This window comes from Eleginops maclovinus, chromosome 22, assembly GCF_036324505.1.
Source record: "Eleginops maclovinus isolate JMC-PN-2008 ecotype Puerto Natales chromosome 22, JC_Emac_rtc_rv5, whole genome shotgun sequence".
NCBI classification, from domain to species: Eukaryota; Metazoa; Chordata; class Actinopteri; order Perciformes; family Eleginopidae; genus Eleginops; species Eleginops maclovinus.
The window spans coordinates 4,556,940-4,584,506 of NC_086370.1; the positions used below are offsets into that span (position 1 = coordinate 4,556,940).

A 27,567-nucleotide genomic window follows, 5' to 3' on the forward strand; every position below is an offset into this window, starting at 1 on the left:
TACATTTGAAAGCAGAACCATTTATTATTAAGAACGAGATTATCAAACAAGAAAGAGAGAGGGGAAAAAAAGTTCATCCGTTCCATAAACTTGTTTTTGCTGCAATTTGATCACTTAAACGCTTCCAGCACAGACAGAATTAGTTATTAAGCTTTGAGTTTCTTCCATTTAATCGTACGCCTCTAGTTACAGCTTTTCATAGTTATTTGCCTTATCGTGTAAATATAGAACTGCTCTGCTGAAACCGAAGATCACAACAGTAGTTATTAAGAGGCGATTAAAAGGGGCTTTTGAATGTCATTTCTGTAAAGTGCTTTATGCCCCCTTTTTTGTCCTCATCACGGGCAAAGTAGTGGCTCCCTTGAGTCCGATTGATCAGGGTGCCTTATTGCCAGTCGAAGGTGCGCCTCACCAGCCTGAAGAAGGTCCGGTTGTGCTCCTGCAGGTAGGAGCGGAGCTGCTGGAGGACGGTGCTGTTGACTGCCGGGTGAGGACGTCCCTTAGACTCGTGCAGACAGCGCTCTCGACCGTCACTCCGGATACAGTAAAACCCCTTGGTCTGGTTGAAGTAGAAGTTGGAGGATACTATCCTTGGGGGCAGGTTGAGGAAGCGCTCCACCCTCTGAAGCTCGGGCAAGGGGTCACGAATCAGAGCGTCCCCATCCACGATGTGGATCTGCTCCAGAGGGAAGTAGCGCAGCCAGTTGCGCATGTGGACGTCGTACAGGCTCCTCTGAATGGCCTTGTAGCGGATGTTCAGGGCTCCGTTGCGCACCAGCAGGTTCTCAATGGCTTGCACCGGCTTGTGGTTCTCCAGCCTGTTGAAGTACACCTGGGTGTAGTCAGATATGACCCTCTCCGCCGGGTCTCGCAATATCAGAAGCAGTTTTATGGATGAGTTCATAGCGCAGATGCGTTCAGGTGCGAGGGCTGACGTAAAGTAACCTGGAGTCTTCTCCACTGTGATCTGATGCGGGTACGAGTATGGCATCAACTCGCGGTACCACTCAAAGCCCTTGGCATAGTTTTCATCCCAGTCGAAGAAGTGCACCTCTGTGGCGGCGGCAGCAACCTCAGGGTGTATGTCCAGCATCTCCAAGAGTGCTCTTGTGCCCCCCTTGCGTACTCCAATAATGATACTGTGTGGGGCTCTTTTATTTGTCCCCGGGGGTGGGGGTGAGGGATCATCTCCAGAGATATTGTATGGTAGTCCAGGATCGAGGTCCACGGAGTCCAGCGTTATGTCAAATCCTTCCTGGACAAACTCAGGTGGGGCCGCATACGTCTGGAGAACCAGAAGAAAGGCAGACGCCAGGAAACAAGCCATGATGATGGTAAGAAGATTGGAAAAGAGACAGAAGCAAAAGGAGACAATGGTTTAGGTGCGGACCAGATCTGTCTTTCCGAGCTCAGTGATAACACGAGCGGTGGGAAGTGCAGTCTTTGTCAGCCATTGAATTTGAACTGGAGGAGGAGGAGAAATCATCGGCAGTCCACCGCACATCTGTAACGAAGAACAAAAGAGAAAAAGATAAGAAAAGGCTTTCAGATTTCAGGCATATAAAGCAGAATGAATGTCTGTATTATACTGGAATGGCACTTTCCTCATTTTCCTGAAAAAGCCATCCAGCCCTAAATACAATCCATGTCTGTTAAAAGTGTATCATCTCAAAAGGATAATCTCAATTCATCTTTCTCTCAGTCTCTTTTCATATTCCAATTTGCTTTCTCCTCTAACTCTATACAGTCACTTTCAATTGATAGTGTAATTTCTCTGGCTGAAAAACATTTAGGCAGACACCTTGTTAGAGAAAGTGTCTGAGATATGCAAGTTTGGCTGGGGGCCAGAAGAACAGTGCGCTCGGTCTTCCTTTACCGGGTCAAAACCCACACTTGAATCGATACCCCTCTGGAGCAACGAAATCAAGGCATTCGGAGACTTATAAAGACACATTTATTGCCGGGAATCAGATGAGTTCTCACTTCTAGGTGACTTTGATTTCCATTACATGCCGAGAAAGATCAATACTAGGGCAATAAAAGTCTGCGAACACGTAGCGAGGGTTTCAGAGCATTAAATTAGACGTAGAATGTTGCTAAAGAGCCCTTAGTTAACTACATTTGCGGTCCTGCTGTTTTAAACTTTAATTAAAATGTCTGTTAAATGTTTTAATATTTGCCCTTTTTTATTGCAGTCTAAATGCTGTTGGCTTTATGTCTTAATGAAACAGGGGGCAACAATTCACCATTACTACTGGGTATATACCCTCTATAATAACAGTTATCAGTTGATTAAGAAAGAAAAACTACCAACTACCAAGATAAGGGAAGAAATACACACGAAAAATGCTAAAACAAGTCAAATGTATTATGCTATTGTTCGGCATCAGCTTAGAGTTGGCTATCTTTCTGTTTACTTTTCTAACCTGAGGCTGTACAGTCTTTGTACTTTATGCTTGATATGGGGGGTCTGATCCCGGACCATTAGACTTTCTGTTGCTGCGGTTACACGGGTTAGATCCATTGTATCTGAGGCTGGCCACCAGCAGATAAAGAATGTCCTGACAAGGCACCCAAAACGTTTTTCTTATCATTACCCATTACTCCCAGTTTGGAATTAATCCAAAATGAAAACTATGAACATTCACAGCTGCATTTTTTAGAAAGGATGCAACATTGGCTAACTATTGCCTCTGTAGATACAATGACTCTACATCCATAACACACCCCTGGTAAACCATCCCCCCCCCCCCCCACACACACACACACACACACACACACACACACACACACACACACACACAACAAAGACTATGACAACACAATAAAACTTACACTGAAGGAAATAAGTATTTGATCCCCTGCCGATTTTGTAAGTTACTTACAAAGAAATGAACAGTCTGTCATTTTTATGGTAGGTTTACTTTCACAGTGAGAGACAGAATATTAAAAAAGAAAGAAATGTAGATTAAAAAAAAGATATAAATTGATTTGTGTTTAATTGCGCTGTAATGGATTAAAATCCTGCAGCGCCCGCAAGGGTCCCCTGCTCAAGAAGGCACATGTACAGGCCGTCTGAAGTCTGCCAGTGATCCTCTGAATGCTTCAAAGAAGGCTTATGAGAAGGTGAAGCGGTCAGATGAGACCAACATCAAGATCTTAGGCATCAACTGGACATGTGGTGTTTGGAGGAAGAGAAATGCTGACTATTACCCGAAGAACACCATCCCCAGCATCAAGCATGGAGGTGGAAACATTATGCTTTGGGTGGGTTTCTCTGCTAATGGGACAGGGCGATTCCCCGCATTGAGGGGATGATGGAGGGGGCCATGTAAATATTGGCTGATAACCTCCTTCCCTCAGGGAGAACACTGAAAATGGGACATGGATAGGTCTTCCAGCACGACAATGACCCAAAACGTACGACCAAGGCAACTAAGGAGTGGCTAAAGAAGAAGCCTATTAAGGTGATGGAGGGCCCTAGCCAGTCTCCGGACCTCCATCCCATAGAAAATCTGTGGAGGGAGCTGAAGCTTCCAGCTGCCAAGCATCAGCCTCCAAACCTTAAGGATTTTGAGAGGATCTGCAGAGAGGAGAGGACCAAAATCCCTCCTGAGATGTGAGCAAACCTGGTGACCGACTACAAGAAGCATCTGACCTCTGTGCTGTCCAACAAGGCTTTCTCCACCAAGAACTAAGGCATGTTTTGCGAGGGGATCAAATACTTATTCCCCCAATTAAATGCAAATCAATGTATATATTTTTTTTAATCTATATTTCTGGATTTTCTTTTGATATTCTGTCTCTCACTGTTAAAATAAACCTACTGTTAAAAGCATTCTATGTTCATGCTTTTTCTATAATAGTGTTTCTTTTCGTGTCCATGTAAATTTCCCATTTGTCGGACAAATAAGGGAATCTGATTCTTATTCTGAAATAACAGACAGGCTGTTGCTAGCTAGTTAGCATGCTTACGGCAGTAGATTTCTCTGCAACACAACACATATGGAAAAAGTCAACAAAGCAATCTTTTCATATTCCGTTTTTTGTGGGATTCAGGTTTTTTTAAATGCTGGCATATCTTCAACTTTGTACCATTGTACCTTTGAAAAAAAACACAATATGTAAAACTGCTCTATGGAAAAAGAGCCATGAGCTGAAATAGAAGAACACATCCTATTTTAAATGTCATGGAATACATTAAAAACGCAAAAAGTCTTCAGATACTGTCACGGGAAAAACAAGCTGCGAGAGCTGGTGCTTACTCTTGGCTAGTCACAACAACAGGGCCTGGCTAGGAAAACATCCAGCATCAACTGCAAAGGTCACGGTAAGGTAATCTAAACACACGGATATTACCTCGGAACAGACTGCCACACACACACACACACACACACACACACACACACACACACACACACACACACACACACACACACACACACACACACACACACACACACACACACACACACACACACACAAACAATGCATAAGGCAGACAGATTGTGTGTTCAGCACATCTTACTCATCACTTCAATCGTAGGCCAAAACTGGGTTACAGATCGTTTGAACACATGTTGGTCCTTTATGGAAGTCACAGCAACACACTGATGGGATTTCAGTGAGATATGTATTACAGCTTCATTTTCTGCAGATAGCCTTTTAAATTGATTGATTTAAAAGACAAAAAAAAGGATAAATTATCAAATAAATGCAATATTCAATAGATTTTATAGCACCAGGTCCTGGTTCTTTATTTGTAATGTGTTCTGTCCAATTATTGCTATCAGGAAAACAAAGAACTAAAGTCTGTTCAGTGTCTTCTATATAATAGGACTGATTAAATATCTTCTTGTGACATTTCCGTTTGGCCTTAGTAATTCTGTGCAGTAAAATAACAAGTGTCATAATAACACCCATTATATTATATATGAAGTGGATAATTGATTTGCGAGGCATGCATAAAAAGCCTCAGCTAATATCTGTGTAATTGAGTGGTTTTAGTGATTTATTTCGAAATAATTATACCTCTGCTTGCATAAATACTCCACCTTTAGTACAATTAAGTTCCAGAAGTCCCTCTAATGAAGCAAATTAGGTGAGCAGAATAACTAGCAATTAGCATAGCACATTTCTATGTCTTCACAAGTGTCTTTATTGAACATGGACCATGCATAAAAATACATCGATCTCAAAGAGAGAAGAGAAGAGATGCAATATACCATATTATAGCTAATTTCCATTTGCTGTCCCTGGTCAGCTTAACCCATGACAATCTACAAACATTAAAACATTTCTTAGTACCTATCACACTAACAATTAAAACAGGTAAAGTACAGATACTAGTACATTTGTGAATTTATAATTCATTTAAACTAACATCGAAAAGACTGGTTGCTCAAAATCAATTTTTGGGAAACAGTGTGAAAATCTGCGAACATTTTAAGATCAGCTGGCAGTACACTCCAATGTTTGGTTGCCGTAAAAGAGAAAGCAGATTGTGCAAATGTAGTGGGACGGTTAAATTTGTGATTAGGACAGATCTTAAAATTCTGCCTATTTGTTCAGATCGGAACTGGATTAAGCTTCTCAAAGGTGGCGTAATAGCATTGTACATCATCTTAAATACCAATTGAATAAGTGAGCACAGAATGAGATTATCAAAGTTTAGGAGATTGTGTTTGGATAATAAATGGCAATGATGGTGCTTTAACGATTTCTTATCAAGAACTTTGTTTCACCTTTCAGAGTCTTTCGACCGTATAAACAGTATGACACCTGGCCCTGCCTCACACTACGGTCTGGGGCCCCAGTCTGAGCGCAGGAGAGCTGACCTGCCCTTCAGGGCCCAGAGTTGTACAAGGAAGCACTTATATGCTGTGACAGGCACGCCTGCCTGTCAGCGTTTCTCTGGCAGAGAGCTGCCAAGTCCAATGCTAACAGCCAGGCAGCCAGACGAGCTTTCTGTCTCATCCAATTCCCCCCCCACTCCTCTCACAGCGCTCCGCCACCTGGAAGGAGCCATTGTTTCACATTCCACTGGGCCTTATTGCTTTATACAGCACTTGATGCATATCTTTACAGCTTTTCCTTCAGGCACATGGCAGCTACGCTATCTGGCAGACCATTTAACCAAGACTATCTCCTCCGAACACCAGTGTGAGGCCAGTGGAAGGTTACACCACCCAGGTTGGAAGTGAAGCACTGTGGCCTCCATGAGATCTGGGAGCAGGATGCAGCATCTGTGGGTGGTGGCTCAGGTGAAAGGCTGGCAAGGTGAAAAGGGAAATACTATGGACACGGTTCTAAATAAGTTAAAGTGTTCCACCATTCTGCTAGAATCCTTCCCATTCTGCTGCTTGGATATTTTTCTCCCCAAAAAACATCGTATCTAAGGATTAACAGATTCACTGACTCTGTATCAGTGGCAATAACAACCTTACTAAGCAGATCAGGCATCTTTGTCATTGTCAATAAACACATTCTGCAATCACGTGAAATCACTTGAATGCCAACGCATCCCCTGGCCTTTTGTGATGTCTACAGATTTTACATTTTAGTTAAAGACAGCCATTTTTCAGATTATCGCTACCTGTATATTGCAAATTATATTGATCATGCCATCCCTGAGATGAAAAATGAATGCCACCTGAATTAGGTCACCATCACACAAGCCCAAAAATAACCTACGCTTGATCAAAGGGACAAACAAAACATCCGCTTTGAGTGGCAAGAGCGAATGTGTTCTTATCACGTGGAGTCCAACCTCGATGAACTCACTTTATACGAGGAAATCGCAGCCTCAATTCATTCATTCTACAAGCCTACATTCAGCATCAGATTCGTGCTGGCATTGCTGATAAAATAAATCGAGATTCTGTTTTTGCAGTGCCTATTTCTTTCCTTTAATGTTTTGAGAAACATATTCGACTTCAGCAGGAAAGTGAGAAACATTTGTGACTGATGCAACAACCACTGACCAGTGGACTATCCCCTCCCCTCCACTCGTCTGCATTCCTGCATGTGTGAAAATGTACTTTGTCCTCTCTTTCAAAATGGCTAGACCTATGTAAATGTTAATATTTCACAGTTTGAGAATGTCAAACAGTTTGTGAGATGGCAAGCGGAGGGTTTCACCCCTGTCCGCAATTAAATCTACAGATAGGGAATTCCGGAGTGAGCACTGAATGAGTTTTAAGTGCATTTGCTCTCTGATTGTACGGTGATATGCAGCGACAAGGCCGGGAGGCATTTCGATATGCTTCTTGATGTATGAATATAAGTCAGTGGGTATGAAAATGGAACTCTTGCGTATAGAACAAAGTCAAACGTATAGTGTACTTCCACTTGAACCTGTGACAAAGAGCCTCCCCACATTAGAGCTGCACTTGCCGACCATTATCTGGGCTTTCAAATCTGTCTTTCACCGGAACAAAAGTGCTTGAGCAGGGAGCACAGCCAACAGTTCCGCACTATACACGGTATCCCACCAGGCTAAGAGGAGGACTCCACAGGTTTTAGTGCCACAGGAAGCCAGGTTTCCACTAATTAACCCAAACAGCCACCTCTTTACATCTGCAGAGCAAACTCTCATTCATATTCAGCAGGCCCCCCGCCATTAAGTGTAGTGGGCAGCAGGTACTGCACAGGGCAAGCTTTGTTTTCCTAATGGCCACTCATTAGAGACATTAGTACAAAATCCTTATTACCGCAATAAAGCTTATTACAAAGACTGGCTTTTTGTGCTATTAAATGGATTGATTTCAAGTGAGGAAGTTAAAAGTAATAATCATTCCTAATGTTTATATCACAGAGTAATTAATACACAAATGCAGACGTTTGATATGGTTTTGTTCCCAGCATGGCCGGAGATAAAATATGTAATCTGAAGTAGAAATACTCCAATTGTTTTTTGTATTGTTTTCCAGCTCATTTTAAGAGGATCTATTGTTGGATACAGTAACCTTTCCCCCCCTAAAAAAATATCTGGGGAGGCAGACACACACCATCATTCTTTTTTTCCCTGCACTTTTGACTTTGCTCCTTTATCTTCCGCTCAGCCCTTCTCTCCAACGAGCCCTTAAAAAAAACGTACAATATATTGTCCACCCACACACATCTAACTGTTGCTCTGAAACTGCACTCCCACATACAGGAAGGGTTTTTAAATTATAGATGCATTTCGGTTCACAGTAGGATTCCTGGCCCCATTTTTATAATACAGACTTCAGCTGTTTACAGAGGAGGTAGATTATCTTTCCTTCGCTTCTTAATATTTACTGGATATATCAATATATGGTCATACAAACAGACACTGTAATCAAGTTTAATATCTCCGATATATGCGGTCACCCCCAGTTTGATAATTAATTCCAATCCATATACTCAAACAACTATGGAAATCAGCAATGCAATGGATTTTATAGGCGTCCCACAAGGCTAGCTTGACCATGAAGTGAAGTAATAATGACTTCTCCATCTATTTAAATGACTGGTGTAATACAGCCACTTACTGGTGAGTATACATGTTGGAGGTTGAGAACAGAGGGTAGCTAATTTCAATCTCTAGGCTGTCAATGAAAATGCAGTTGGAAAGAAAAACAACCACAGGGGTGACCTTGACTTTGTTACCCGCTAGCAAAGCATTTAACCTCCAACAGCCAGCAGATTAAAGAATGGAAGTGTCTCAGACCCAGTGTCCTTTTTCTCAGAGATCTATTTGGAGTGCAATGGTGGGCATAACCCAAACAATGACTGGCTATCTTTCAGGACAGGTTCGTATGAGACGACAAAGCCTCAACAAAAATGATCACAAAGTTGAATTTCCAAAACAATTTCACCTTCATGAAATATGGTTCAAAGTTATAGCTCAGTGTACTGCCTACTGAGTGTAAGCCACAGCAATGCCGCTGGGATCTGCATCACAGTAACACCCTCCTCTGGGGCCCCCTGGTGGAAAAGCATCTCAAACTAACTGTATGTAACTTGAGACTTCCTGTCTTCACACTATTATTAATAACTGTCTGAAGATGTGATAGGAGTTATGATGATTGGATACATGACTAAACCTGCACTAGAATTTCAACCTTGATTATTAAAGTCAATAATGTCGTAATGAGAAAAAATGCTATAAAATAGGGACGGTTCTGCACCTAAGTAGCGTTTCACACAGCGTCACAGAGGATGGACAAAAACATTTTCTTTTTGTTTTTCAATAAATAACACTGCAGCTCTGATGGTAAGTAATAGTTGTTTTTTTTCGGGCGTGCATGAGTAACACAATTAACTCCTCCACACCCACACACCAGCAGAGGCATTCATTACAGACTTCAAGAAGAGAAATCTGTCATTTGCTAGCACACCCAAACACATGTAGCCCCAGGCACTAATTACAGTGTTTCAACTGTGATCTTCTATACGTTGAGTAAAACTTTCACAATGTAGCGCTCTTATCAGATCTTTTTTTCTCTGTTTCTGCAGAGTGGTTCAGTGTGCAACACAGTCTCTTCCAATTACCAATCCTTCTGCCCACTGCCATCTGTGCACAAGTAGAACATGAGCCATGTTACATTGGGAAAATCTGCATAAAGATCTGTTTTTAACAATGGAGTCGTTTCTTGTTTTTCTCCATTTTGGGTCAAACAATGCTGCATCGAGCCACAGACGCCCCTTTCACACATGCAATGCAAAACTAAAAGTATCTAGACATTACCCGGAGGAGCTTTATGTGAGAACGCTAGTGTCCGAATCATTCTGACAGGATATTAAACAAACATTATCCTGCCAGCTCCCAACTATAAAGTCTGTGGCATGTTCCAATGAGCGCATGTGTGAATATCTGATCATGGTCTTCCCTACAAAACAGAAGATGATGTTTCTATCATGAATGACATGAAGCAAAGAAGAAAGAAAACATCAGAGGGTGACGAAAACGGGTTATCTATATGAAGACAACCAAGACAATTGACGGGGTTCGTTAACTTCTGAAAGGGACACGCGTGATTAAATAGACAAATTCAAATAAAAAAAGAGCTAAATTAAAAGGCTAATATGTGACCGGTGTAATCCCTGTCAGGTCCTGCCTCTTGCCCACACTACCAAGAAGCACAGATGTTTTCTAGGATGTCAAAACACGCCTAACAACAATCTCCTGTTGTGTGCTACTTGTTTGAAGGGAAACGTGGGACAATGTCATTCTCCAGACTTTATCCAGTGTTCGTATTAGGAAACAACTGAAGTGTCACTTCGCCTGCTTTTACAGCTTAACCAAAGAAATGTATAAATTGAGAGATAATGGGATTCGGGAAACTTTCAAAATGGCCAATTGGGAATACATCAGAAAAATTCAAAGAGAGGCAAGAGCTCTTTTTGACTAAATAATGAGGCAAATATTAGACCACGGTGTAATCCATGTCAGGTCCTGCTTCTTGCGGGTACTACCCAGAAGCACAGAGTATTCTTTGTATGTGGCCCTCCAGTTGCCCAGCCTAAATTGTTCAACTGACACAGGAACACTTTTACAATCTCTATAACTGTCCTGCATACTCTGGCCCAGGCCTTCTCCAGTTTAGTTTTGACATTTGTCAATGTTCTGAGATTAATTTCAAGCATCAGCTGACATTGTCTGGATTCCCCTGGGGCATTTTGCTGTTAAAATAGGCTGACTTGCTCATCACTCTTGGATGAATGGAGGCAACCAATCCCAGGCACGCTGACTCACTCAGCAAAGTGTTCCGCGGTTGGTCAGAAACAACAACAGACTATGAGAAAGAATTCAATCAGAGAGTGGCCTGATGATCCTCATTCAGCCTGCCAGTTCTGATAAAGCACCTATGCCTCTCAGTCTCGAGATCTCCCCGCTGCTACAGCCGGATAAAGCTAATTTTGCTCCTCCAATTTGATGCTACTGTAATTCTCATCGTGCCTTTCCAATCAAGCCTTCCCTCGTTCTTACAATGAGTTTGATCTGGTCCATGCAAAGTAATTGCTCTAAAGTTCAGCGCAGAGGGAACGCTCTGAAACGCCGGCTTAATCAAACAAATGCACCAACTTTATCCTCTCTTTTCGGGTCTAAGCCTTCAGAAAAGCCGATACTGTTCCTCAGTCTCGCAGGCATCCTGCAAAACAGCAATATACACATGCATTATGGATGAATTACTTCATCAAATAAAAAGCAGGGCATGCTGTAATGAACAGTGAGGATGCTCTTAATGTTTGATGAGGCCTATCTGATGAATAGTTAAGTGAGAAAAACTATGGGAAAGCCTGCTGGGCTGACTAAAATAACGCAGCTCTGATGAGTAAAGTGACGAGAAATGTGTAATGTTCAGAGAGCTCTATGATCTTGTTGTGTTGCTTATTAAACATCAATATTTACAACTCATAAACAGAATTAAGTAATACATTGAGAGCAATCCAAAATCTTGAGTTATGTAGTGTGTACTGCAGAGCATGTCATACATAATAACTAAGGTATATGTCCCATAGAGGCATGGTGTTTTCTTCGAGGAGGTCACACTATATCTCGTGTTTATTTCCCCAAACTACAGCTGGTGTGTGCAGTTCTACATAACTTGGAACACCTTTCTCGCTTTGGCACTATAGCGTGCTATTGGTAGACTCGCTCCACAGATTCTGCCAGTGTTTTCATGCCATCACAAATATGTATTCAGCACTGCGGAACTCAAGGTTTAGTATTTGGACCTTCTGTGATGTGCTGTTTGCTGCCAAGCGCTGAAGTGATTCCTCACCAGGCTGCAGCTAGCGGGCTGATAATAATGCATTCAACTTAAAGCTGCTTCCCACAGGGGCGTCCTGTGCTGGCTCGCATCAGGGGTGAGGGCATTACACAGTTAGATATGTCAGTACTAGTTAGGGAGCTTCATGCTGCAGGAGCGGGAAGCAAAAAGGGTATGTAGAATAAAAACACACTATGCAGTGCACTATATGGAAGATGCACAGTGAGATTACGTGAGGCTGAAGAAAAGTATGTTGTTGATGTGAGGCAACACATTTAAGTGATAAAAATGATGATTGAGATGTTTGGAGATGGATGGTGATGTCATCAAAGTGAATGACCTAACCTGATCCTAGCAAATGCTAACCATATAGAAAGATATTGACAATATAGCACATGCAGTTATCTGATATATAAAATACTAATGCTGTTAATCTATTGCAATACAATTCACATATTGTGAATTAGTAAATAAATACTAGCAAACTGGTTAGAGAACTCAGAGGATTTTCTATTGTATAATGAAAAAATGATTGGCATGATATTACACAATTTTCCAACATTTAGCTCGAGCATAGGCTAAGCCGCTGACACGGAGAGCCGCTGTGATCAGCCTCCGTAACATCTGCGAAATGTATGCTTGTATGGTAGAACTCCCTAATATCCCGACTTCAAGAAACTGGAATATGCTTCAACAAATGCCGTTACTTAGTTTTCACCACATATGATGCGAATGAGTGCAGTTGCAGTTTGTCATGGATCTAGGTGTGCCATTACAGCGGGGGAGTTTGTTTTTAAAATGCATTTCCCGAGGTAATTGGTAACCGGATTTGCACATACAAAGTTTCTGCCCTAAAGGAGGTGTACTACTTTCTTAAGGACATTTCGAAAAGTGAGATCTAGTTGGAGAACGTCCGTGAGCATCATCTGACCACCAGCGCACGTGACTTGACTGTTGGTGGGCAGCTTCATTTGTTTGTGCCGTACGTGCGAATGACAAATCAGTGAAGCGTAACTGTGAGATATGCAGATCAGAGAGTGGAAAGAGTATCAGACTGACACACACAGCACACACACACACACACACACACACACATCTCCAGGACGTCATTCAGCCACAGCGAATGACCTTGAACTGGAACTTTCACAGTATCGAGCTTCGTCATCTGCATAAGTAATTCAAGTTGTCGCCTCGCATGCCGGTAATTGATTGTAACGTGATCACAGGGACCGGACTGCGTAGGTGGAGGTGCTTCAGTCATTCATCACCGAAGAACCAAGCAAGTAAATCTTTTTAATGGATTCTGTTTTATTAGCAACATTTCATTTAGGAAAGGTTTACAAAACGTCTTGTGTCCGCAGTGCAGCTGCAGAGAGAAACAGTGTCCAGGGAAACACAAAGAATCATTTAGATTTCCAGCATGTTACGAATGAGCGTCTTAATGGCAAGTACAACCAGGACACAGCAAGCTGAATGTGTTTCTATGTTCGTATTGGAGCCTGATTATTGTGGTATTCATGGAAGAAAAATATAATGATTACGGCAAAGTTGTGTTTTTCAAGCCTTTGAATCCCAGCTTGCATACCTCAGTGAGATTTCCATGTTCTTTTTACTTATAAAAGCAGTTCAAGGTGCTATATAAATACTGTACAAGTATTATTATATAGGGCGATAATGCTCAGGGCCTGTATTCAGAAACTATGCTGCCAAGACTTCGGTAAGGCCAGGCACGTGCAGAGGATGTTAGAGGGGAAGGGGCTCAAATGCATAAAAGGGCACATTGGCGATTTTTGTTAATAATTTCATAAAAATATGCCACAGTGTTAAGAAAATTGAAACAAACCCATGACTAGGGTTGGTTCAGATCAAAAGTCAAAGTCAAAGTCCACTTTATTGTCAAAGTTTCCACATGTGTTATACATACAGAACATTGAAATAGCGTTTCTGGCAGTCCCACAGTGCAAACATAAAAGAACATAAAACATAAAAACATAAGAGCGTAGAAAAAAAGGGGGGGGTAAAAAGGGGTACACAAAAAAAAACTAAGTACTATATACATGTGTTAGATCAGATGCTCCATTACAGTTATGTGAAAATAAATGTAAATCAATGAAGAGTATTTCAGTACATTTCCCTCTCATGACAGCTATGTCAACTTTTACCCAACCTGTCAACCGCTCTGTACTGCTGACAGAGATGCACTTTTTCTCTTATTTATTTCTTTACCACGACTCACCAATTCAGGAGTCCTTCTGTCAGTCAACCTTCTCACACACACACACACACACACACACACACACACACACACACACACACACACACACACACACACACACACACACACACACACACACACACACACACACACACACACACACACACACACACACACACACACACACACACACAAACACACACACACATACTGATTCTGATTGACTAAAGCACTTCAGTGTTGAAAGCTCTCTGTAACGATTGGCTTGGAACTTTTGTCTTGTTAACCCTCTGTGAACTGGGTTTTATTTGGGGAAGAAAAACATTATAAATTACATTTTACAAAAAGGGCACCTCTTTAATAGGAGGCCAAAATGGCAAGTGGTAAAGCCCACTCATTACCACAAACATACATGTCTTCATCATTATACTAGTGTTCTAGTAGAAGTTTGAATCAGGAAATAAGCATCATATGGCCCCTTTAACAAATAAGTAACAACCAACTAACTAAATAGTTTTCTTTTGAATAAATCATTATTTTCTTTATAAACTCTCCAGTCAAATATTTTATGTCAATAGCAGTGTTCTGGAGACATGTTCTGAAGGCAACATCCTGACCTCTGTTGTTTTGAATCCATATATTAATGTTCTAGTCGAAAACCAACCAAAGAGTTGGAATGGGGAAATTAGCATAAAATGTACCCGCTAACAAATACACAAGGCTGCAGCTAACAACCCAGGGCTGAGGGTGAGAGGTCAAATGTTTGAGGTCAAGAATAACATTCTTAAAGTGATATCCTTAAATGTGATGGTTGCCTAAAATGATATGAGACACACGGAAACAACCATTTTCAGTTGGAGCTTCTTTGCTTACTTTAAGGAAAATGATATTTATCAGAATTATTCCCAATCTATTTTCTGTCCATCAACTTATCAACTAAGCATCAATGCGTTCCAGCTCTGCAAATATTCATTCATGTTTTCTCCAAATGACCATCAGTGCTGAACACAGTTTAGCACACTGGCACCTCGGAGGCGAAATGAAATCCGTTGCCTCAGTGCCCAACTTTTAGCAGCATTCTTGTAATTTCCCACACGCAGGGCAAAATAGATGGTAGGGGAAGTGTTTATCTATAATAACAATCTCCAGCTCCATTTCCCCGTGCCTAGTCTCTGGCTCTCCGGCAGCAAGTGCTTTAGAGGTCTGACTGGGCAAAGATGGGAGGGGGGATAGTAAAAACCATCATAGCTCCACACCGCTCTCCATCATTACATCGTTAACAGCATTTGCCTTTGTGCTGCGATACACCATTGTCTATGCATCACCACTGGAAGCTAGTCGGCCGTACATCTGTGTGACATTCCTTCTCCGCCTGAGAGGAAATGAAAGCTGTGGTGCCAGCTGGGCTTTACATCTGCTTTCAAGCCGAGTTTCCACCACCAGCGAGGCTCTGTTTACACATTTTCAAGGAAGGCTAACCACAAGTATTGGCACTATGCTACTTTTTTCTCCCCTTGTTCTTTCTGGCAAACACAACACTATCATCGCTTCCAAGGCAATCTTACCGTGTGTGCAGCCTGGTGGGATTTGCCGTAACTTTAAATCAATACAGCATGCACAAACTGAGATGAGGTGTGGGCAGAAAAAAAGCTCCTCTCCTGGATTAAGCTGAATTTAATGCACATGAAGAAGTTGTTAGGCGAGATGCATGCAGAGAATTCAGGCTCATTTAGGGAGCTTGGAAGACCTGTCTGCTAGTTAATGACAATATCCGTGCGTGTGCAGTTCTGGGGATGTGACAGAATCAGGTTAAGGAGATAGAGGGAATAAAACATCATGCCACTTCAGCAGGGTGACTTTCATAGCAGAGCGAAGCTGGTGTGAATCCACGAGCTAACGATAATGAGTATGCGGTATTATTTTATATCTCTCCCCAAAAAAATCACTCTGTATATTATTTGTAACAACATCAGTACAGTGCGTGTTGAAATGGCGCCAGGGCCAAAGATCATATAACTCCAAGCGCAAGACGAGTCTTATCAGAACTACATAACAACTTATAGTACAACTTCTCATTGTCAATTTCATGTTGCGCACGTTCTTCATGAATAAGTCATCAGACCCTCACTTTTCCCCCTCAGATTATTGCTCGTTCTGCCGCCTCTATGGCCCTGTAAAATAGACCGAAGTGTTTATGGGAGATAAGAGCCAAAGGAGGTCGCAAGCCAAATAACTCCTTTTATCACCGCACGTTCTGCGGCCAGGACCGATTTTACGGCTGAATGTTGCTGAAGACAAATCCTTAATTAGAGAAGTTTGTGAACCCGGCTTCGGAGGCCTAATGGAGGAATAAAAGGAATCACCTAAAGGGCAGCCGCAGTATTGCTTGTTGGTGTGCCTTGTTACAATGTCTTGCAGCACAGATGAGAAAACAGCTTGATTTGTTTCGTGAAGAACTATCAATGAGTTTTTTATTGAGGCTTCTTTGGTTAGGTGTTTGTCTAGACGAGTCAAGTCCTTTTGAAATTAGTTCAGGTTATTGATTTTCTCCGGGGCTTATCTTTATTAAAGGAGTCTACCTTGTCAATGGAATTACTGCTTCAGCCATTAAGGTGAGCTGATTCTATTTCCCATTATTGGAAATTCCTGCAGAGAGACTTAAAAGGCTTAGGTTAATAGGAAATGCAATGTTTTGTCCCGAGATTATTTTTTAGTAGTCAACATGTTTGTCAAAGAATAATAAAGAACTTTACTTCTATAACCAATACATCTTTTCCTTTGATTGTGTACCATGCTACACATGCACGGTGTGATTGAGGGGAAACTAGCTTTAATGTTAACCAGGCAACTTATTGTAGCAGACATGTTTTACCATAGCAGCCCGGATAATGACTGGGATCCTGTGTTCCCAGTCGCCTGCTTATTATCTGAGAAAATAGGTGAAAATGAATTTCTAATTTTCCCAGACGGTGGGAGGGGGAAATCGTCCTTGATTGCATAATTTGCAAACTTAATAAGTGTCTCAACTCCATAGCAACAACGAAGCAAGGTTATATACTTTTCTCCATCAGGCTCTTCACATTTGAAGCAGGTTGGGACTGAGCACACTTTACTTGGGTGAGAAAATGTGTCCGACCCGCTCATCCTAATTCTGCTTCAAAGAATGGCATGAAGAATTACAGTTTCTGAGGTGAGTCCAAACTAAATTTAGCAAACAGCAGAACAATGGAACATCTGTCAAGAAGTGTGATGCCACCCTCCCATTCTCGCTAATCAACCCCAGCCGTAAAGCCTAGATTAACCATCTTCGACTTCATTTAGATAGAGGATTGTTTTGGGGTTTGCCTGATTATATCTGTCTGGAGCACGCACCATGCGTCTATTGGTATTTAACAAAGATTAGCTTTAAATTGATGATTAACCTTTGTAATCCTGCGTGCATATTGAAAATGGCTTGCTTGTCTTTACCACAGCCACACAAAAGAGAAGCTGCATTATAGTTCGGAGAAATCGAGGCTCAGAGAGCAAATGAGGCGACGTTATCTGTATGCTTGGCGCTCGGCTGGATAATGAAGACGAATCTTCAGACTATAGAGCAAGCTTATAATACACCCCAACAGCTGAATTCTCCTGCGTTCTTAGCCTGAATCTTTTAATAAAACTTCACTGTAACCCTGCAATTGCCACCTTTATCATGCGAAGAGGTAGAATTTACATGTGGGAATGAGTAGCTGACATTGTTTAGATGGCTGTATTAGGGAGTAATCAGACATTAAATTAGTAGATTTCCAGATTTCACTCCAACTGGGGAGGTAATGGTTTAATTTGCTGGGCAATGAGTTTTCTTACGTGGCATACTCCTTGCATTAAATCCCAGGCGGATGCAACTGCATCTGTTGCTCTGGAAATCACTAATTCTGAAGAAAAACCTCCAGTAGAACTCAATTCAATGTTCTTCTCTAGGGACTTTACCCATTTGAGGAATAAAATAGACATAACTTTACAGAATTTCACTGGTTTAGAGAGCAGGAAAGTCTGAACGAGTGATTTCTAGAAACAAACAAAGCAGTACAATGTATGTTTGTCTGCTTCACTGGACCAGAAGCCTTTATGTACTAAGGTGTTGAGAATGTATACTTTTTAGATACAAATCCTACTCATTGTGCCATTATTGTTTAAGTCTTACCGATTTATGTTCTACCAATTGACAAATCGATTAATACGACCAAATATTTCAATATAACAAGTAGAGCGGTGCAATGATGGTGTATTTTTGAAGTCCGAACCAGAAGTCCGAAATACAATAGGATTGCCCCATTGGATTTCGGTTTATTGATCTGTGGCAAACACATTTTTATGAAACTTTATTACTTTATGAAGTGTCAATGCAACCGGCACAAAATAAAAGCCAACGTAATGCTATAAACGAACCTCATAACTGTTACCTGGCTGCGTATCTCCAGCGTTTAGCTAAAGGTGTGATGACATTTAGTAGTTTCATTTAGACTCTTGTTAGCAATCGCCGTTTTTATGATGCATAGAAGTTTCAGACATTCTTGAGTGAGGTATTAACGGTCCTATTTTATGTCATAAAACAACACACAAATATATTAAGCTAGTGTTAACTACAGACCTTATTTCAGGCTTCTCAACACAAACATGTTCAAAACACCATTGATTTTGAGATGGGGGAGCCAGAAGTCTTTTCCAGTATTAAGGACTCATTACTGCACCAGTCCAACCTCTTTAATAACCTCTAGTCTCCTCTTCAAAGTTGTAAACCTGAGATTTCAGAGCCATTAGGGACAACGGCCAATAGCCCCTCTACTTTTACGTACACTACTGTGCTGAAATGAAGATGGTGATTATTCTTTTAAACCCTGGATCCCTGACATCAAATGCCATACCTAATCCCACTGTGCTCTGGAGCAAATCACAGTCCACACCTTGTAATCCTTCTGCAGTTTACTACAGGCATATGATGTAAAGAAGAAGCCCTGTGACGAAAACTCATTCCGAAGTGAGGGGCAAATTCTGTCTGATGTTTGTCGGCCTCCCGAGTTATCCTGTCTAACTGGGGACAGTTTTACACTATCATTATTTGAACCAAGAAAAGATTAAAAATAACTATACACTGTGTGATGTCTAAATGTGAGCAAATACATAACAAGGTCCCAGTAGAAAAAGCACTTCCAATAGAGGAATATTCAAACACACATCAATTTAACATGTATTTTGGATGCATGAAATATTTACTTGACACTAAAATGAACATCTACAGTGATACATAAATACTGGAGCACAGCTTTGAACAAAATGCACAGAAAACAAAGCATCTTCTTTTCTGGTTATGACTTTTATATTTGAAAAACAAATCATTTAAAATCTACCGTCTTTTACTCAGCTCCCAATTAGGAGATAATGTGCCTTTTGGGGCTTGTTTGCCTAAATGACTAACAAAACTAAAAGCAAATATCAAAACAGGCACCATTATCCTCTTACACCCAAATTAGCACATAATTATTAACTGGTCAAACAATAAACACTCAATGCTAAACGTGCTGAACAGCTGCTTCACACATACTGTAGATTTGTGAAAATGACAAATGATGTAATTACGAGATTGGAGAGAGGAAACAAATATGCTATCGACTAACATGAAAAACAACATGAGGGAATGGGGGAAGATAATCTGCATGTCTGCCATATCTGAGGGAGTTTACATTTCTGCTTTCATTAACAGATCCGAGCTGATTAAATCTTAATATCCCCGGATAATAATACACTACACTGTCACAAACACTTTAGGAACTAATGCAGATCAGATTATCAAACCCCTAAATAACAAACTGAATAAACAAAACATCAACCAGTATTAAAAATCTGTGGTTTTTGAATTTAGGTAATATGACAGAGCTCTCCTCTAGAAAAAAGACCTCTGCACTTTTAATTACTTCCACTAACACACTGGGTTTTAGTTTAAATGCAATTATATCGTTTTTTTGTCTCTGTGTAGGATTCATGGATATCTTGTAATCACTTTATGAGAAGTAAGATTTGAATTAAAACAGGAAAATGGGGGAGTTTGTGGAAATGAGATGCCCTGTGTGTCTTTGTAGTAGGAAGGAACCCTGTTTATGTGATATGTGGTCACTAACAGTATCATAAATTGCATTGATGCATTAATAAGTTAATGTAATGCCAATCTAAGTTAATGTATATATGTACATTATTAGCAAAATACTGGGTGTATGTACATGAACAATATACCATGAATTTATTTAAGTTTAATTTAAAACGATATCTGTCGGTGCTCTTTTCTGTTAACATGAATTAATCAAAATAACAATAAAAGTTGTGAACAAAAATAAATTGCATGAATGCGAGGCGTACAGGCATCCAAGTTATCATTAAGAGTTCCATTACAGTATTCTTTTAGACCAGTGGAAAGACTAGTGGACAAATGTGGTTTATTCCTCTTACGTTGTTTATTTGTGTCTGTAGATTTACATGAAATTTCCCAAGCCTTAGATGATGTCTCATTTGCATATATAACCGAACAATTCAGAACAACCTTAATACAAAAAAATAATTGTCTTTTTGTAGGTAATCAATAGGGGCAGTTTAATTTGATGTCAGCTTGCATTGCTTATATTTAAGACTCAAAGGTGTGTTTGTATTATGTATTATTAATACAGTGAGCCAGATCTCATTCATCTATCTGCTGATTTTTGTCTCTGATTTGTTCATATATGATTCATAGCCGGATTTATATTTCAATTTATTCCTAAAACCACCGTGAAATTATGTAATTTTTTTATATGACTACAGTATGACCTCATTATGTCTACATCCTGACTTTTTAATGACTACAAAAACTAAATTCTGCCTTAATTATGTCATCATTATGACTGCATTCTGGTTAAATACTGAGTACATTATGACGTCATAATGACTACATAGAGAATAATTGTCTTAAGTTATCAACGTCATTTTTTGTGGTCAGCTGTAAGGTCTCCCCATAGCTAATTATTATATTCTTCACCAATTCACAATCCATTTTGTGGCATTAAATCCTTGCTTTTGATTGCTGTTTTTATATTGATGAATACAACTTATATATACGTTTATATATAGTTCAGTAATAATGCTCTGTGTAAGTTTGTAAGAAAGGCAAAATTCCAAGACAGAAGTAGTGTGTTTCAAAGTTCAATTTCAAGTTTCAGATAGGCTGCATTCCCCTGAGATGGGGAAAAGAGATGAACAGTCTCATTCGGCGCTGTGGACAGAGCCCGGCATGGTCAAGAGGGCTGCCAAACCCTTTGACTGTAAGCAGGACTGAGACATCATTAGCACCGGTCAGATGGCTTTTTCTGCCTGGGATTTATCCATGTGTGCGCGAGGCATTGTCAAAAACATACTGTTAACACTATCTATTTGTAAAACACCTTGGTAATCCTGAATAGCTAACCCTAACAAGTGCTAAAGGTTCTGATCTAAAGGACACTGAGGTCGTTATTTTTATCTCCTTTAGCTCAAGTCACAAATCAAAGCACAGATGCCTTTGTAACGTGTGTGACCTTCCCACAATAAACCTGAATCAATGTCTTTAAAGATCGACTTTCATATTTAGACAAACCCAGATCTTCGCCTTTAGAGGAAATGTCAAACAATGCTTTTGGTGGTGGCGGGAACCAGGAGGACCGATGCTTGACATTTTGTTTCACAAGTATTCATCTGCTGCTTTGAAATGACTACCAGTAATAAGGGGAAAAAAAGTGGAAGCAGACAAAGGACATCAATGGCTAAAATGTGCCATAAAGCTGAATGACAAACCCCTACATTTGATTTTTTTTAAATAAGATCTGACTCTTTTCGAATTGCAAAACTTCATACAACTGTACATTTTATCCATATGAATGGGAAAAGGTCTTGTTCCAGTGAAATCATTTAATTAACATATGTTTTAAACAGTGTGCTGGGCGTCAGACGGATGAATAAACTGTAAAAATGTCATTCTCTGTTAACTCTCCGTTCCTTAGCCTCACAAAAGAGTGAATGCACCCACAAAACAAATTGGTTCATATGGAATAGAGGCATCTGAATCAGAACAAATATTCCTCCACATGACGGGGTTGTGATCTCTCCGTTGTGACAGACACCGTTAATCTGACAAATACGACAAGACATGGGTGTGTGATCTAAAACACATATGGATGCTTAAACCATTGGTGATGAGGGACGAGGCTGACATGTGCCTGCTCGTGTGGGGCGGGCAGAGAACAAAGGTAATGAATAAATAACTCAGCCAGTCATCAAGTTGACTGATGAATCTGCTTCATAACACTTGACGATGATGGCTGCGTCAGGCTTTCTCGAACCTCTTGATGAAAAAGCGACCTGTGAAATGTGTTGAAGAAGGTGCCAGCACCCTTCCCTGTCCCTTTCTTTCATCCACTGTCCTTATTATTTCAGAATGGCAGTAAATTAAGCAGGAAAAAAATGTGTGACTGTCATCCTGCCTTTAATAAGGCTTTCCCAGAGCTGAGTTCAGAGGCTTTTGATGATGAAGACGTAGCTCCCATGTGCCTAGCATTGACAGCTCCGGTGCTGCGTTTTAATACTGTGTTGTTGGTGCACAAGGTGGGTATCAGCCCCCGAACATATGGACCAAGGTGGCTCTTTGCACTATGGATCTCTGCCTGCTGCACACTCATGAATTATGGAATTTCGGCACAAATATGCAAATATGGGCACTAGCCTAGTTATGCCCCTGTACTGTAAGTTACAGTGACTTATCTATTATGTATGAACTAAGGATGGGAGTGAAGAGGTCCTGGCAGCCGGCTTCGTGGCCCTCTCTCAGTTGCTCACTTTCTCATCATGAAAAATGACGGGGATGTAACTCCAAAACGCTTTCATTGCACTACATCTCTAAAGACTTGAGAGAATTAGAGCTTGCTTCTATGCTCAATTGCCAAGCTACTTAAAATAACAATAGCTTCCACTGGATTTAGGAGCCCGGAAGATACGTGGGGGAATAAGCATGAAGTTGTTGCTAATCCTCCAATTTCCCCCCACAAGGCTGATATGAAATGCAAGTGTGATCAGTAATCAGTCCACGGGGGAGGCGGGCGGGAGATCCAGCCAACTCTACAGGCACACACAAAAATCAGCCTCTGTATGACATTACCATTATAATGCCGGATGAGTGATTGTACTCGGGGAAAACCTAATCATAGCGGCGTAAATACCCAAAATCAAGAGGGGCCAGCAGAAGGTAGGATCCGCGAGGTCAAACGGCTCAGTGTGAAATCACACACATATATTCTGCTCAGGCCAAGAGCATAATGAAAACGTTGAGCTGCTTCTGAGAGGAACAGAGAGATCATTAGCTCGGATCAAAGTCCATCATCAAGCACATGACAGATGACAACTTCTATTTAACAAGGTGCCCAGGATAGAATAATACCTTGTCCTGCTGAACCCAGTCACTATGGTAACAGCAGGAAGTAGAACAATGATCAGGCACTAAAGACTCAGGCCTAACATTACATAGCATATACAAACACATCTACATAACCTGCATAGTGATAGCCAAACTCCAGACCAAATAAGAACCCAAATTGAAACTGTAAAATTGTAAAATCTATTCAGAGTAAAGTCTTTCAGAGCGGTAAGTTACATTTGGGACACTTTTTTGACATACTCTTGTCTCCTACCTCATGGTAAGTAGAGTCCAAAAAAAAGTAAATCTCAGAGAATTAAAACAACAATAAAGAAGGTAAAGCTGAAAAACGTGCATAAAGCTGACCGAGGAAATGTTGAGGAACCAAGCTCAACTCGTCCCGTTAGGTCAAGCCCAGGAGGGTGAGGGCAGAAAATGAATGCTTTAAACTTCTGGAGTTGAACTTATGTTTACATTTTTCTCCCTCAATGTGTTTGGAAATTTGAATTCAAATGATACTGCAGCTTTTTTGCAAAAGAGGATTAAAACCATTTATGTGCATAATTGTTTTCTTTATGAAGTGTTGGATCTTCTAGGCTTTAGGTGCCATTTGAAAACCATTGTTGCTTTTAGATGCACTGACACTTTTGTGGTTATCTTGACAAAATGCCACCTTTTTCTCGTTTTCAAAACACACATAATATAAGATTTCCCTGTGTAATTTCCCTCAGGAAAATAAAGTTTTACCCTCATTTTTCCTGAGGGAAATTCCATGGCAGCAATACGAAGAGCGGAAATATAGAGTGCAATTATGGTTATTTATCGTTAGCAATTCAAACCACCAGTGTGTTGGATTTAGTAGCATCAAATGATGAGATTGCAAACAACTTTTTCTGATAAATTATCAAAGAAATGGAAAATCCCAACAGTTAGTTGTAGTCTTGTGACAACGTATGTTAATCCAGGGATTTGACACTAAAGGACCGCGTGGAGCAATGAATAATCTTAGAGTGCTTAAATCAAACTTCGCACAAAGCAACAGCCTAAAACAGCAGAGGTTGAGCTGCCTTTGTGTATATAGTACTTCCAGTCCCTGTCCACAAACATTGCATTAATCCAATAACAGCAAAGACTGGCTGAAACACAAATCAACCAAAAATACGAAGCTGCTATCACTTAGAAAAAGACATTTTTGATTAATTGCAATTTTGCCCAAAACAGCACACGAGTCAAAACTGATTTTTGATTTCAGTTAGACTTCAGCACAGACATTAAGACGTTGAGATTGCACCAAGAACATTTTACAGCAGAACTTGTACGGGTTCTTGCATGAGGGCTCTTTTATCTCTTAAGGTTAAAGGTTGAGTCCGAAAACTCACACAGAGAGAAATTCAACTAAATTGCATTTTTAATAAATACCACTTTATGCCCATTCTTGGTATTTTGAATTTCTCTCGAGTTGAGAAACTGGAAAAAAAAGAAAATGAACTGTTGCTCTGTTGTTCTTCTATTACACCCGCTCTTTGCTTTACTTAAGCCAAACTGGATAAACTCCATCAAACAAAACATAATAACAGGAAATTGCACAAACAACAGTTCCTCCCCCACCTTCTCCTCCTTATCCTCCTCCTCCGTGTTCATTTCTTCCCACATGAAACCCTCCTCCTGACATTACGGTGTAACATCCACCGACCCTGTATATTTCTCCAGTCATAAATCACAGGGATACCTCGTGTTTTCTCTTTTGGGATTTTGAAATCATAACACCTCCCTGGACTGTCATCATCTTTAAAAGTAGACTCGTAAACCGTTTCAGGAGAATCCCACAGACCATGAAGCCTGCTGCCTTCCATATAACGTTACCATTATTCACACATTTGTTCACGCGACAAGAAAAACAAACAATATCTGTCCCAGTTCAGCTTCAGAAAAACAGCCCCTGCATTCATGTTGATTAGTCGGGTATGAAAATAACGAGGACTCCCCCTCTTTCGTATTGAGCTGTGTTTTCCATCTGTATCCCACTTTTCTGACCAATTGAATTCATCACGTTCTGATTGCTTATGCGTTCAATCTGTTACATTTATCATTTTTTTGCCACTGTAACACGTCCAAACTTAGGTTAAGATTTGTGTTAAAAGTGAGTCTTATGATCTGTAGATGTTTGATATTGTGTGTATCTAAACTAAATTTGATTCCAGTACAGTATAACCCGGCTCAGCGCTGAACCATCAAGGAATTGTGAGAACATTTACACCCCCACCCTCACTTTCAGCAGCACGACTGCTAAGTGCTGCCTATGAATAAAAAACTGCAAAAGAATGGAACTATTTTAAACACCCACCAATTAAAGCCCACTTTTACACACGAGACGAGGCTGCTGCTGAGAGGTTTCATTTGAATTTCATCAGAGAACTTCGCTCAGGCAAACACCCAAGGGCGATAAAACTTCAGTCGGAAATCGGATAGGGGTGGGGGCAACTGGGTTTGGTAGAACTTTACCAAAACAGTTGAGGCTCATCCGGTAAAGGGCGTCAATCAATCACAGGATCGGATGTTTGATCCCTGGCCCCTGCAGTCAAGTTTGAATCATCTCCCAACATTTTCCCATAGCGAATCTACCGAACTGATGTGCATGTAAGTCTTTTTGGATAATTAGCTAAATGGCATGTAAAGTAATATAAATGCATTAAATAAACAGTTAACTTTAATTAAATGTATCATTTCAACACATTTCACATAACCGTATAAGGTTAGCTGAAAGCAATTATGTTAAGATAAATTAAAAATATAAGGGTTGAACGTAATGTTATTGCTTTAAACTAACCTTATACAGTTATGTGAAATTTGTGGACATAATACGTTTAATTAATATCAAAGTTTCAGTTTTTTCAGTGAGCATGTTCTGTCAAAAGGTGGGAAAACATATTATGCCTTTGTATTGTATTTGTTGTATTAATTCTTTAACCAGCAGCTACTCACTCAGGCCCATATACCGCCTACCAATATGTGCATTTGAACCACACAATGAAAATTGAAGTTGATGCTAGAAGCATTGTAATTTGACCCACAGGGCCCTTCACCATGTTTGGGGAGTTGCTAGCGAAGCTACCTGCCAATTTTACAATTACAATTTACTTATGATTTTCATTAATTTTGTTCGCCCTGCTCCCTCAGGAATATGCGTTTCCAAACACCGTTTTATGCCTTTGAGAAATGCTGCAGCTCAAGTAAGCCAACACCCATGCTCATAATTAAAGGTGAATTGCACAGCCTGTGGCAATTTGCATCCTGCTGGAATTTCACCAGGGGACGTGATGCTGAGAGGGAAACAATGCTACATCAAGACTGCACTTCACCGAGAACAGGAGTGCCAATTACCATTAGTTGCATTTGTTGGCTCTCTGAATTTATACTTAAAAACATCAAGATACATTCTGCTCAGGCAGAACTGATGTCTGTTGGAGCGTTTAACTTACTACCTTCCAGCTCAAACTTTTAATACATCGGTGTGAAGCAGATATCTAATGCCATAACCCCACAGGATCTAGTGAAGTGTTCTCTGGGGAGCTTATAAAGCTAATTTATTGGATGTAGCATTTTAATTAGTTAGATCAATACTCTATTACAGAGGATTTAAATGTGATCTGCAGGGAGAAGACAAGGCAACTCGTCTCACATGAATGAATGATCTAAATGCCAGCTTGCTGCAAGGGATGACAGTGGATTTATTCTAGCTCAATAATTGATCAATTAATAGCCCGTGAATTCAGAAAAACATCGTTTTGTTGGAGGCTGGAGATTGAAGTGTTGCATAAATGCATATTTGTGCATGTGTGTGCATGTGAGGAGTTCAGGAGCGACAAAGCATAGGAATTCTGTAAAGGAAATGTGGTTACCTCGCACGGGGGTGTCGGGGTTCGGTCAGCGCGTCTCTTAGGTCTGATCTCAGGAGCGGAGGATGTTGAGGATGAGGAGGATGCTGAACCACGGAGCGCACTTTTGCGCACTGCCCGTCCACATAGAAGAAAAGCGTCCGTCGTCCCTCCTCCCGGACACTTTCATCACTGATGCATTTGAAAGCAGACACCACAGGAGTCCTTGTTTATTCAAAGCGGATAACTCAAGTCAGTCTCCGCCTCGCGCAGAGCAGCCTGTGTTTG

The 27,567-nt window shown here is 40.7% G+C and overlaps 1 protein-coding gene across 1 annotated transcript; it reads right to left on the bottom strand.

Moving 5' to 3' along the window:
- On the bottom strand, positions 1-27,567 carry hs3st1l1 (heparan sulfate (glucosamine) 3-O-sulfotransferase 1-like1). The gene is made up of 2 exons (XM_063875125.1): positions 27,304-27,567; positions 1-1,504 (listed from the first exon to the last, which is right to left on the bottom strand). Exon 2 carries the CDS (start codon positions 1,325-1,327, stop codon positions 386-388), a length of 942 nt encoding a protein of 313 aa, XP_063731195.1. The 5' UTR covers positions 1,328-1,504; positions 27,304-27,567; the 3' UTR covers positions 1-385.